Source organism: Lucilia sericata, unplaced genomic scaffold (genome assembly GCF_015586225.1).
Source record: "Lucilia sericata isolate MDLA Ls3-8-SP2 unplaced genomic scaffold, ASM1558622v1 Contig000046F_arrow, whole genome shotgun sequence".
NCBI classification, from domain to species: domain Eukaryota; kingdom Metazoa; phylum Arthropoda; class Insecta; order Diptera; family Calliphoridae; genus Lucilia; species Lucilia sericata.
The window spans coordinates 654,412-669,626 of record NW_023994084.1 but is presented as its reverse complement, the minus strand read 5'-3'; the positions used below and the strand labels follow the sequence as shown (position 1 = coordinate 669,626).

General features: G+C 28.8%; 1 protein-coding gene across 5 annotated transcripts in view; it reads left to right on the top strand.

The window, feature by feature from the left end:
• The window catches only part of LOC119615197 (nephrin), a 306,013-nt gene that overhangs the window by 111,834 nt on the left and 178,964 nt on the right, over window positions 1-15,215 (top strand). For all 5 annotated transcript variants that reach the window (XM_037971292.1, XM_037971298.1, XM_037971284.1 and 2 more), the window contains exon 4: window positions 6,477-6,650. In XM_037971292.1, the coding sequence (XP_037827220.1) occupies window positions 6,477-6,650 (174 nt within the window). The remainder of the gene's footprint in view (window positions 1-6,476; window positions 6,651-15,215) is intronic.

Here is a 15,215-nt window from a genome sequence, read left to right as displayed (position 1 = left end):
TTTTCTCCAAGTAATAGTTTGCATGAGAACAACATAAGTAATTAATATTAATCATTGAATGTTCACCACATATTTCTAATGTTATAGAAAATTAAAATTTGTGTCAAACCTGCAACCTTTTGTAGCATAAAAACAAAAGTTGTATAAAAAAAAATATAACAGAAATGTACAAATTATTAACATAATTGAAAACCATTAAGTAAAATGTTCTCACACAACCAAGGAAAAAGTTTACCTTTATCTTACTGTAAAGTCAACTTGTTAAGTGAACAACTTTTTTTCAGAGTTTTTCCTTCTGAATTTTTTTGTTCGTTACAATTAATTTTAATGTTGTAGTTGTTGTTGTGTTTGTTGCCATTGTGGTTGACAGCAAGTCATCATAACTCATGTTAGTGATTGTTGTTAAAGTAGAACACTAAACTCTAAGAGTAACTAGGGTGGCGAGTTTGGACACAACCAACAGGAAAATAACAAGGATAGACGAGTAGGGAAATGACACAAAATAAATATTAATTTATTTTATATCCTGTATAAAAATACTCTTTGGCGCACAGACTGAAAGAAACAATAGCAACAACAACAAATAGAAAATAGACCAAAAACAAAGAAAGAAAAAATTAACATGAATAAGAAAAATCATTTCGGCCTGATGACGGACCTCGTTATTAATAACGTAAATGTCCTCGAAACTCATCAAAAATATCCATTCCCTTTTTTTTTTGTTCATTTTGGTGGCAGCAAACGGCGACAGATTATAATCGAAAGAACAGTAAACACATATACTTGGGTACCTTAAAACGGAAGCCACCAAAAATATAAACAACAGGACAACACATTAGTATTAAAAAAATACAAGATTACCAAACACAACTGAAAAGGATATAAACACATACAACAAACACATACTCACTTACATAGCTGTATATAAAATGTAAGTCAAATTTACAAAGTTTAATGTTAAAAGCTGATCATAAACATTTGCCTGATGAATAAAATGGTTAAATATATATACAATTAGGCGTATAAAGCAAAATCAGCAATCTCTACTTTTTAAAAAACTTGTCTGATAAGTTCATGCGGTAGACAATGTTTTTGTGTTTGTGAAAAAATTTCATAATTTTTCATAAACGAAAGAGAAAATTTTGAATATAATTAATTTCAAGTTATAATATAAAGTATTTTAACACAAAATTTGGTTTTTGTTTAAAACTAATACAAAAATATCAACAAATCTAATCTGTTATATCTGTAAAACTCTATATGTTTTTGGCTAAAAGTGGAGATGTCTACCTTTGCTTCAGTATGTTTCATGTGTATTTCTGTTTAAGAATTTAAGTGACATTAGAGTTAATGTATATGTCTCGGTGTTTTTGTATCCCTACTTATGTGTGTGTGTGTGTGTCTGTATGTTGTCTTAATCTTACTCATATGTAGGAGTAAAAATGTTCAAGGATCACATTTGATGACGGTGCTTAAATGATGATTTTCTTTTTTGGTCATTTTGCTAAACAGATTAAACCTTATGTTTATTACACACACACACACACACATTTATATGTGCTGTGTAAGTGTGTTGGTATTTATGAAAAATGTTAATGTCAATGAAGGCCATCATAAGTTTATTTTACTCAGCTACCATTAACGTCCTTTTTGTTTTGTTTTTGGATAATTTTTTCTTGTTGCCATTAGATGGAAAAGCTCCACCTTCTGCAGCAATAACATTTTTAACGAAAGTGAAAAAATGATGATTATTGCTCATACACACACACACACACACACACAGCTAGACACATATGTATGTCGCAACATTGTATTAAAAACAGTTGACATAAAAAGTAAAAATTATTTTTTAAAGATGATAATCATGATTTTTATGGAAAATAATTCAGCTTACAAAGCTTGTCATCTGACGTAAATTCGTATTTAAGAATTCCTTCTGTTGTTGGCTGGAAACATTTCAGTTTTTATACACGGAGCCAGACATAATTTGTGGCCATCATAATCATCATCTTTATCGCTGTTGTCGTTATTGTTCTTGTTGTTGTCGTCATATCATAACACTTCTTTCCAACTCATTCAAATTTGTTTTCAGCCTTTCTCTCTATCTCTCTCTTTATATCACTCGTATTCTGCGTTTTAAACTCCCTGTATATTTAACTATCTTTCATCCTGTCTTGTGGTATGTTAGGCATCAGGATAAGTAACAATGTTTTTTTTTTGTGTCATTTGCGGGGAAAACGAATCAATTTAGACACAGCTGTGGCGGTATGGAACAATGAACAAGTGCCGACGTTGAGTACATACAACTACTTAATGGGAAATAACAGCAACAACAAACATTTTTAAAATAACGTACTTTGCCAGCAGTTTTAAATGCATTCAAAGTATTCCTGTACACGGTATTTTTCTTAAGTGTTTAATTAATTGTTTGGGTAATTTTTGGTTAATCGACATGTATATATCCTTTATAGTGCAGAGAGTAGTTATTTGTCACTTTAGTATACCCAGGTAATCTAGCGTGAAATCAATCAGGGATAGAAAATTCGGTACCATCGTACTTTTTCAGTACTTTTTGAATTATAAACTTTTGCTGGTAGTCTGTAGACTAACGAATAGATTTGATAATAAATGTATTAATATTACATGGACTAACCAATATACTCAATAAAATCAATAGATAAACCAGTGAACTAGTCAATAGGTTAGCCTATAACTAAATAATAGATTAATCGATAGATCAGTGAATAGTTTAGTTTACAGACTAGATCTTAGAGTTGTCAAAAGACAAGTCTATAGACTTGTTAATGGAGTAATTCCTAGACTTTTCAATAGTCTAGTCTGTAGACTCATCAATACAAAAAATAGTCGAAAAGAATTTACAATACATTTTATTCCTCCTTAACCGGAATGTAGACGGAAGCATCAAGTCAACTAACCCAAACTGCAGGGTTGTGCTTCAACATGCGTGAGTGTGTTTGCGTGTGAATGTCCAAAAATGAAGTGGATATTTAAATGACAAAAACAATAACTCTAGAGAAATGATGAGTTGTGATTATGACGCAAGGACAATGCACCACAAATGAGACCAAAAACTTACCTATCCAACGCCTGACTAATGGACAAACATCAGCACGCATATAACAACTCACATAATTGTACATACATACAATATAAAGTGGTTTTACTAACGTTTGATATTTCAATTATTAACATCCACTACCACTGATAATTATTTGGCAAAATGTAGATTACAGTCATCATGTCAGCTGGAATGCATCACGCATTTAAATGAAAATGACAGGAAATGTTTTGTATTCCGCATCTACACACATCTACAGAATGCCTCGAACCTGATTCGATAAAATTTTAATCTTTAAAGACTATGTTTGAACATGCATTGGGTAACTGCAGATAATAGCAATTTCCATCAATTCGTATTATAATTATTGCAAATCGTAATCAATTTAAGCTAAACATGAGACCCTTTAACCTTGGATTGTAGTCCAAAACAACGATAAATTTATATATACAAAGAGGGAAAAAGAAAAATACACGCCTGGTATCAAATTGACACCAAACTGTTTATCCGTTGTCAAAGTATATACATACATATGACAACACTATGTAATGTTGTCAACATTGCAACAATTCGTTGTCGAAATCTAAATTTTATACACATCTGTTACCACGTTTGTTAACCTTGAGACAACGGATGTATATAAAATTTAGATTTCGACAACGAATTGTTGCAATGTTGACAACGTTGCGTAGTGTTGTCGTAGGTATGTATATACCTCGACAACGGATGTTATTGAAAAATTATAAACTCTTTGATGTCAATTTGTTACCAGACGTGTATATTTCCTTTTCCCTCTATGCACAATATAAAATTTTTGAAAATAAAACAACCCTTTCTATTTTTCAAAAGCCATGACTTGAAATAGGTTATCTGAAAAACTCGTATCTTAGAATTTCAGATTAGCAGACAACCAATCATAGATCAAAATTTATGAATATCCTTAACTCTTTTAAACCCCCAAAGAGGGATATTTTCTTTTAGGCATATCAATGTATATTGTTCCATAAAATGTTCTTAACTACAAAATAATTCATTATAGCATGGTCATCTTCGAACACCGAATATCACATCAGCTTTCGTGCTTGTTTTTGCCTAAAATATCTACATTGTAATTTAATGTTGTTCCAATTTAAACCTTAACTCTTTTCTTCGATTTAGATTTAGAATATAAAGGATTTTCCACTCCTATTTATCTTAATTTCCCTACTTTCTTACTTTAATAACACTCCTTCCTTCTCATTAGATTATGCGTATTTTTTACTATTTATTTATAAAACATTTCCTTTCTTAAGTTTTCTTTTTTCGAAAAAGTAAAAAAAGTGTCCAAGTTTTTAAAGAATTGTCTCTGTAATATTTTTTTCCTATACTCATGTTAACTTGTCGTAGTTTTGACGCAAATTTATCTCATTTATCTCCTGCTGTAAAACGTGGCACGAGCCGTGCAACCTTGCACTGAACTTTGAAAAAGTAAAAATTAAAGAAACAAAGTTTTACTATTACAAACGTCTCAACACAGCAGCAACCAACAGCAGCCAATGGCTCTGTTCTAGACATAAAGTTAAAACTTATTATTTTTATTTTTGTTTTTGATTTTTTTTCCATTGCTCTTTAGTTATATCTTCCATGTGTATTTCCTTTGAAAATAACTTTGAAAAGTGTTAAAACTAAAAAAAAAACAAGTTTAGAAAAGAAAGGAATCACAATCGTGCGTTTCGTGTTACCAAACGTGAGGTAAATAAAATGTGTTGAAAGTTTTTTAATAAATTAAATCAATAATAAAAATAAATGACCGAAAAGCTAGTAAAGAGTGCAAAATAACAAAATCCTTCATGTACTTGTAATTTAAGAAATTTAATTTCAAATTAAATTAGTTTTCATTACACCACCATAACGTATGAGTGTTGTGCAATGTATAGGTATAGATATTTAATACTCATACGCAGTGTTGTTATTTGAGTTTATTGTGGTAACAGAAAACAAAGAGAAATCATTTTGTATTGCTTTTTTTTATTCACTTTTATCTTTTTTATTAGATTAGATTTAGTTATAGTCAACATCAAATAAACAATTTATTTGTGAAAAAGTTTTTTTTTTTTATGCAGAATTTTTGTTTCTCTTTGACAAAATAGCGAGAATAGTGATTATTTAACAAAGAGTAGTTGACAAAATAAAGCTAAAATAACTTTTTGTTTTGCCACTCAAAGTTAATATTCTTGTTTGTGTTATTTGTTGTCGCTTTCACTACGTAAACGTTGATGAATTTGAATTATTTATAACACAAAAAGTTTAACAACTATATATACCACCAAAGACTGTTGTTTGGTTCGTTGGTTGGTTGGCTGGTTAGTTGATTAAGTTATCAAACCAGTGTATGCGTGAGTCTCTAAAGAAATTATCCTTGAAGTTTATTTTTCCAGTTTAACAGAACTTACTTTTATATAATTTTTCATTTATGTTTTCGTACAAAGTGTCACTTTGGCTAATATAAAGTCATGCAAATTGTTTCTATTTATTGTCAGCATATTTACAATAAATCTTTTTATTATTTAAAGACATTTTCACAAGATTTTTCATTCCGTTGAAATAAGGAAACATTTGCTTGTAGACTTTATAGTCGTTTCTTAATAACAATACACTTGATAGTCAAATTTCATGTCATAATTTTTAATTTATGAACAGAAAATTAAGTAGAGAATAATAATATTTTATTACTTACTACTGCAGAGATAGCACAGAGAACACTGTTAACACACACAAAGAAAATTTAAGAGGCTGTTTCTAACATACCATGAATGTTAGCTAATTAGAATTGAAGGAATGTTCATACCCTACATCATACCAATTAATACAGAATAACTCTAAAAGTAAGACCATAGGTCGCGAACACATCACTTTTGAGCCAAATTGATGAGAAAATATCTTGAAATTCTGTAATTAAATCGATTAGTAATATCTATATTAATACAAAATTATTTATTTTAATAAATGAATTACCCTCCCAAATTCTGTAGGCTGCGGTTCGTAATCATAAAGTTCCTATTGAGGACCTTCATCTGAAAGTCACTTTTAAACAGAAGATGCTCTGATGCAGGCGTCATAGCTAGTTATGTTTATGAGGGTAAAACACTTAAACATAAATTATAATAAATATGCATATGCAATGATTACTATTTAGTTAACAATAGCTGTACATACAACTGAACATAAATTTATCTCTAAATTCGTACTTTTAGTTTAGAAACAAAATTTGAAAATTCAAATGCTTTAGAGTATATTATAATTTCATAAATTCAAAATTCACAAAAAAAAAATGTATATTCCACTTTATATACATATATAGTAGTGTTGATTATTACTGTATATAAATCATAATGTTATTTTTGTTTTATACTTACAGAAAATCGCAACGATAAAGTCGAGGAGACAACACCAAAACGTTTTACCACCACCTCAAGTTTAAAATTGAAACCCACTGCCGATGACGATTACACGGAGTATACATGCCAAGCGAAGCATAAAGCTTTGGCGCCTGATATGCCCATGCGTTCCACAGTACAACTGTCCGTTTTATGTAAGTGAAATTTAATTTAAACATTAATGTTCGTGTGCATTATGAAAACGATAATAACAAAAAATAAAAACAACTCAAACAGAATGAATAAAAAGTAAAAAAATATTGTAGCCAAATTAATTGTGAGTGTGTGTACAAGTACTTAGAGCAAGCCATAAAATGAGATTGTGGTCATAAGTATTTTTTTACAGTATTTAAAGAGGATTTAGCGTTAAATAAACATTTTGATAATTTGCATATTTAAAAAATATATTTGATGACCAACTTCAGTCCTTCTCCTGCAGCTACATGTATCTAAATGTTTAACAATAACATTATTTTTTATGAATTACTCTCACCAAATCTTATATAAGCAAGAGGAGGAAAAAACGGTGATTTAGATCATCATTAAATGTAAAATATGCATTTCAATTGTAGCTCATTAAAATTAATTTTACATAATTTACACTGTATGTATAACTTTCTCCTTCATTATTTTTTTTTTTTTTCATATTTATATACATCCGGTTTGTGATTGTATCACCAACAAACCAAAATTAAAGCAAACACCCATACTATCACACACATACATACAATGCTTCAACCAATCAGCCACCCACTCGTTTACTTTACTCATCTTTTTGTAATTTGTGTCATTATTCATCGCTGTATTATTTATTACAAATACAAAATTACTTATGTTAAATATTTACACATATATGGTACATACATACATATGTATACTTATGCATATTTACATACAAAAATATAAATTTTTATAGTAGTTTTAATTCCATTTCATTTCAATGTTTTCAAGTGTTTGTACGCTTGTGTGTGTCAGCTTATCCTACAGTTCGAGTGACCCGCACTAGTGTTTTACACAGAGTTACCCCCGTGCTATGTGTCCAGTTATGCTAGGAACAAGTCAATTGTACCTTTATGGAATAAAGTCCATATTTAAAAGATCACTATTAAAAAGTTACAGTTTAAATCTAAAGAGTATATATGTATTACTCCATACATAACAGCTGGGTGCTTGCATACATACATACATATGTGCATTGTACATATGTACATGTAAGTGTGTGTTTACATATTTTGTTAATCCTGTTTAATTGGTCTTCATTTATGAATGTAGGGTAAATAAATAAACAGATTTAAAAGCAAACCATTATCTTTACTCATTTGTGCATTTGTTTTTAAACATGCATGTGTGACTACGAAAATTATTTGCTAAATAGTTTACAAATCAAAATTAAATTTTTTTAAATATCTCAGTAACATTTTTAAAGTTTTCTCATTAATATTTATGAATGCTTTTTGTGCAAATATTAAACGTTATTTAAAGCATAACTTATTCTGTACGAATATTACGAAAAAAACTTTTTTCGTAATATTTACGAAAATTTCTTGCATAATATGAAATATTATTTAATCAAACTGTTTTCTACTTATACGAATGTACAAAAATCTTTTATAATATCGTTTTTCGTATATATTAAGAAACAATTTTTTTTTTTGTATAAATAAATAAATATTTCGTAAAATAAAAACATATTTTCTAGAACTATTTTGCAGTATACTAAAATATACTAATATCGTATATATTATGGAACGTTATCGTATAAAGTATGACATTATTCGAATATATTAGACATGGACCATATTTAAGTAATGGTACACAGAGAGAAAAACCGGTAGAAAAGTACTGAAAGTGATACAATCCTTTGTCAAAAGTGAGCTTACCACGTTCGTTAACATTCAGACATCAGATGTGTATAAAATTTAAATAACGCCCAGTTATCATTTTGACAACCACCGTTGTCATTTGGACAAGGCATTGTTGTCATTTCGATTACACTTTGTGTTATTTCGACAACGCATCATTGGCATTTAGACAACGCAACGTTCTGTTTGACAGCATAGTGTTGTCACTTTGATAACACATTGTTTTTACTCAGTCATATATTATTTATTATTCTTTTGTTGTTAATTTGACAACTATCCGTACATACTTTGAGAACGAATGTTATTGAAAAATTATAAACACTTTGGTGTCAATTTGATACCAAGCGTGTAATATTTTAAAACAAGAGCTACTTCTATATCTTTTGATTGAAATGTTACAATTTGAACTTCAGTATAAGAAATAAAGGGTCAACTATTAGCTTATTAACAGGTCATGAAATATTATTAACCTAAAACATCTTAGCCCTTTAATTCTGAGTGTATCATTTTGGAATTCTCACACGTCCAACAAACGTTTAAAGGTTTGTTATGCCAACACCTACTAAAATTATAAAAAGTAACAAATTATCGATTTGTTTAGGCTTTGTCTTCCTCACTCGTAGGATTCTAACTAGAGTCTTCTTTCAGAAAGATAACACTCTGCTTTATAAGTATATTTGACGACGGAAAGTCTTTGTTCAGCTGCTCGGGAGATCTAGATCTCTTTGCCTCAGAGGAATTGACCCAATGCGATTTTCTGGAGCATCTCAGTACATCAGATAGCAGTTTTTGGTAGTCGATAACTAAGCTATGCTGCCATTCACCTCTTCCAATATTCACTCTACTTCATCCTTGTTGGGATTATGTGTTAAGAAGTTGTAAAACATATGATAAGATACTAGTAACTAGAGGAGATTTTTACTAGCATTAATTAAAATCGTGAACCAATTTCGAACATTTTTAACAAAACTTTATTCTTGGATCATAAACTACCATTATACTGATGTAGTCTGAAAACTATACAATATTTAGACATTTACATTTACAAAATCCAAATAAAACAAGCAGCTCAGATAAACTTTCACCATAAATGGTTGTCGAATATTGAATTTCAACTTTTTTTTAATATTTTTATTGTCAATTTTTTTCGCTTTGTTTTTAGAAACAATTTGTGACTGGTCAGCAAAAATATGGTCAATAATATTAGCATAAATACTAACTAGTCTAAAACGTTTTTAAATTAATTATAGAGTTTTTGTGTTATAGAGGCGTATAAAAATATACAAACACAAATACATACATGTAGATTTTTACAAACAAATATTTATAAGTTTTAACAGGTACTGCACACATGTTTGTATTAGCTAGGTGCCAAAAAAGTTGTGGATATTTTAGTTATAACTTTATAATTCTAATAAGGTTTTATAGATATTGGGTCCATTCTAATGTTGGCTTAAAATGATGATGGGTTGTGCAATAGTTTAGAAAATAATACATACACAGAAAAAATTATCAGTAGTTTATTTTCAATTAACATGTTTTTCTCTTTCTTTAGTTTTAATTTAAGCAATTTTTTATTTGTCTTAATTATCTCGTTGTTAAAAACCTAAGTTTACAAATTTTATTAAATTTTTAATTGATTCAATTAATTTTTTAATTGATTGAAAAAAAATTTCTGGCCAACTTTTCTATTTTAGTTTTTTTTTAAATATTTTATTTTGATTTCTTATGCTAACAATGTTTATAATTCTTAAATAGTCAATACGATTTTAGGCATATAATATTCAAGTTTCCTGACATTTTATAAAACACTTTATATGTTCAAATTTGATAATAAAGTGATATTTTTTGTAAATGCTCAAAGTATTGTTAAAGGTCAAGCATTCCTTTAACAATGTGAGTAATCAGTTAATAATTTGATTGTTTTAATCATTAACTTAATTGGTTTTTAATGCATTTTCTACCAAACAAACTAATTCATTTGATTAATAAATTAATAAAAATTAGATTTTATTTTTATTAAATATTTAATTTATACAATTAATGAATTAATCAATTTTAAATTTTGTTTCAATTATTGATATTAATTGTTCTGATTAATTCGTTATTTGGAAAAAAAGTATTTTTTGAATTTTTTTTACAAATTTGATAATTGATATCATCATTTTGGTGATAGGTGCAGAACTTGCTTGATACAATTATTTTGATAATTGAAACATATTTTTAGTTTTTTCTGTGTATAATATCTGGTTCACTAAAATTCATTACAATTAATTGAAACTCACAGTTAGTTTATGTTTCGTCTATAACTGGTCTATAGAATATGTGTCAAAATTTAAAAGCATTATCAAACCATAAATGTCGAAAATAATTATTATCATTGTCATCATAAAAACCTACAGTTTGTTAAGTAAACACTATGTAATTATTCAGTTTATTTATATATTAGGTTTGTTGATTTTTATAACCTACAACACTATAGAGCTGATGTAACGTACATATAAATACATACAAATCTTATTCAGAACCACACTTTGAATCGTTTTGGTGATTCTCGTTGACTCAAGAACAAACACCAATGAAAATTAAGGCTGCATTGTCTAACCTCTAACTTTTGAAACTAGATTCAAACACTTTCGAATCTGGATGTTAAAATTAAGTAACATTAATTGAAAAATGTTAAGCAATTACGTTCAAAGTATTGAGTTTCTGAATCATCGGATGACAATGCCACTTTAAGGGTGATTCACTCTTCAAAGAAAATCCATATAGAGCAGCTCACAATAGATCCAGTAGTGGCCTATGTATATGTCATCATGTTGTAATGTTTATAACATCCTCCACTTAAACCCTATAATATACATTAGGGTTTAATTACTATAACTCTTGGGACGCTTTTTATTAATGACAATAGTAATTATTAACATAATATTGGTGATTTTACGTTAATCTTCATTCCCTAGTGGCAAAGTATGTATAGGAGAATTAACAATGTTCACTTTTAGTTTTCGCCACACTTTGTGAACTTTTAGTTGCTATTTTGATAATCTAAAACAAAAAAAAATGTATCTGAAAAGCAGGTTAGCCACTTGTCAAACCTTTTAGGCGTATAAACGTTGAAAATTGGTTTTTATCATTTTGTGCAAACTTTAATACAGAATTTAACCCGGAGGCTAAAAGGTGAGCAGAAATTTAGTAGTTTTAAATTAAAAACACACATTTTTTACTTTTTGTATTAAAACTGATTTTAGCAGCTGTATATGTAGTAGGTAGAAAACGGTAGCCACTAAAATAATTTTGATCAAATGTAAACACGTAAACATGAACACAAACACATTTAGGTACATACATATGTATATGTATCACTCACACTATCAGCCATTTAAATGTTAAATATGTATAAAAAAATGACCTTATGAATATGCAACAAATTGAATTTAAAATGGCGGCAACTAATATGGCAGCATGCGACAGATAAATTCAATTATAATAAATTTATACCAATCTCCAAGCACCGACAGACAGAAAGACACTCAAACACATGCATAAACATTAATACGCACAACACTGAACACATATTTTATTTGCTGCATGAACACCTGACCGTAGGCTGTGCTTTTTTGTTGCAAAAACTTAAAACTAAAAAAACAACAACACTGATATAATAATATTCATACTTAAACACACAGATATGCCATAATAAAATTGCATTTATACATTTGAGGAAAGATACGAAGCAAAAAAAAAAAAAAATAAAATAAACTGAAAAAAATAGATAAATTCACATACACTGCAACACTTAAAAACATTCAAGCCACAGCCACTACTAAACCACAACAACGGGGAAAAAATTATAAAATTTTAATAATATTTTTATTCGCAAATAGTCGGAAATTCTCTAATTGTGGCAGTTTTGTGGCAACTCATACTCAAATTTAAACTTACACATTCACACACTCATGAAAAAGCTCTGTGCAAAACTAATTTTTACCCGAAATGTTGCACAAATCTACACATTAAATATGGTTGAATTATATGTATGTATGTGGCAATTTGAGTGTTTGTCTGTATGTTTGTCGTACATTTATCTAGGTATCATCAGGCTTAAAAAAAGATCATAATTATATGCAACTAAAGCGTTTTTTACACACATAGCTGTATGCATATATTTTAACCTAATTGAATTGAAATTTTTAAATAATAATTGTTACTTTTATAAATTCATAATAAACGGAAAAAAATAATAAAACTTATTGTTTTTATAGCGTAAATGTACATGTGGTATATTACCTTTTTAAATTATATGCATTCATATTTATTTATTTGTTTGTTAAAATGTTTTTAGTATAAAATTTAAAATAATTTAAAATGCGTTTTGTTTTTTTGATACATTTGTATATCGATATTTAAATTAATAGAATAACATACAACATCTGAAAAGTACCCATACTGATGGCTTTTTAAAATTTTATATACTCACATATACGAATGCACAAATGCTCCCACAACAAAGTAAGATATTATCTATAATCTTCACAAAACAGCAGTCTAAAGTCATAACATTAAATCAGGCTATAGACTTAACTATTGTCCAGTATATAGGACAGACTACGGACCTGTCTAAGTATCTGACAAAAGACTAGTCCATGGATCAGATCAGTGGACCAGTCCATAGTTTTGTCTATAGACCAGTCTATAGTCTTGTCTATAGAGCAGTCTATATTCTTGAATATATACCAGTCTATAGTTTTGACTATAGACCAGTTTATAGTGTTGACTATAGACCAGTCAACAGTGTTGACTATAGACCAGTCAATAGTGTTGACTATAGATCAGTCTATAGTCTTGACCATATACCAGTCTATAGTATTGTCTATAGACCAGTCTATAGTGATGACTATAGAACAGTCTATAGTGTTGACTATAGACCAGTCTATAGTCTTGACTATAGAACAGTCTATAGTGTTGACTATAGACCAGTCTATAGTCTTGACTATAGAACAGACTTTACTCTTGACTATAGACCAGTCTATAGGCTTGACTATATACAAGTCTATACGCTGAACTATATGCTAGTCTACAGTTTTGATTATAGACCAGTCTATAGTCTTGAATAGTATAGTCTTGAATATAAATCAGTTCATATCCTTGACTATAGACCATTTTATAGTCCTTAATATATACCAGTCTAGAGTGTTGACTATGGACAAGTCTATAGTGTTGACTATAGAGAAGTCTATAGTGTTGACTGTAGACCAGTCTATAGTGTTGACTATAGATCAGTCTATAGTGTTGACTTAGACCAGTCTGTAGTGTTGACTTAGACCAGTCTGTAGTGTTGACTATAGACCAGTCTATAGTGTTGAATATAGACTAGTCTATAGTGTTGACTATAGACCAGTCTATAGTGTTGATTATAGATCAGTGTTGACTAAAGACCACTCTATAGTGTTGACTATGGACCAGTCTATAGTGTTGACTATAGGCCAGTCTATGGTGTTAACTATAGATCAGTCTGTAGTGTTGACTATAGACCAGTCTATAGTGTTGACTATAGACCAGTCTATAGTGTTGACTATAGATCAGTGTTGACTATACACCAGTCTATAGTGTTGACTATAGACCACTCTAAAGTGTTGACTATAGACCAGTCTATAGTGTTGACTATAGATCAGTCTATAGTGTTGACTGTAGACCAATCTATAGTCTTGACTATAGACCAGTCTATAGGTTTGACTATAGAACATTCTATAGTCTTGGCTATAGAACAATCTATAGTATTGAATATAGACCAGTCTATAGTCTTGACTATAGACCAGTCTATAGTCTTGACTATAGACCAGTCTATAGTCTTGACTATAAACCAGTAGTATGTATCTGAGACCTTTATTATTGAGTGTTTCAAACTTCAGTGTAAACGCATTAAATCCTCCCCAATATACATGTAAAAATAGTTGTAAAAATGTCGAAACTAATATGAAAAACATTGAATTTATTTTAACTCCAGTAAACATAATATTTGTGGAATTTTATGCTTTGTGGTCATTTTATAAAACACTACTTTTAGATTAAAAGCAACCAAATACACAAAAACAATGAAAAATTTTATTTGCAAAAAAAAATCGCATTAAAAATGTGTTTGTATATAATAAAAATGTGAGAAATTTTATTAGCATTGTTGGAGTTGAACATATGCACAGAAAAACTAAAATATGCGTTAACAAAATTGATTGTATCAATTAAAAATTGTACCTGCCAACAAAAAGATTTCTACAATTAGTGAAAATAAAATATTTATTATAAATATGAATTTAAGGAAATTTATTAATTGTACTAAGCACAAGTTTAGTTGTTAAAGAAAGACATATAGTAGTTTTAATCAATATGTTAATCGAAATCATTTATATAGATTTCAAAATTAATAAAATTTTTAATTAAAGATATATTAAGCAAATGTTGAGTAAAGAAAGATCTTAATTGAACTAGTTCCACCATTACTTTTGTTTATGGTCCTCTAGTATAACTATGAAAAGTATGTAATTCATATAGAGATATATTAGCATTAGTTCCTCTATTCAGAATTATTGTAAATTATTATTATTACTGATCCCACTGTGTTCTGTGACAATTGTACACACATACATATGCGCACATTTAGACAGATATAGTGATATAGTTAATGTAAGCCCTAGCAAATGGTTGTTGTAAAAGTAATTATTACAACCAAATACATAAACACATCCCTATCATATAAACATAGTTATAAATAGTGTTTGTATTGTATTTATGGCTAAAAATTTTCATTTGTTTGGTTACTGAATTTAAATGTGTTTAATAACACAACACTCCATCGTTTTA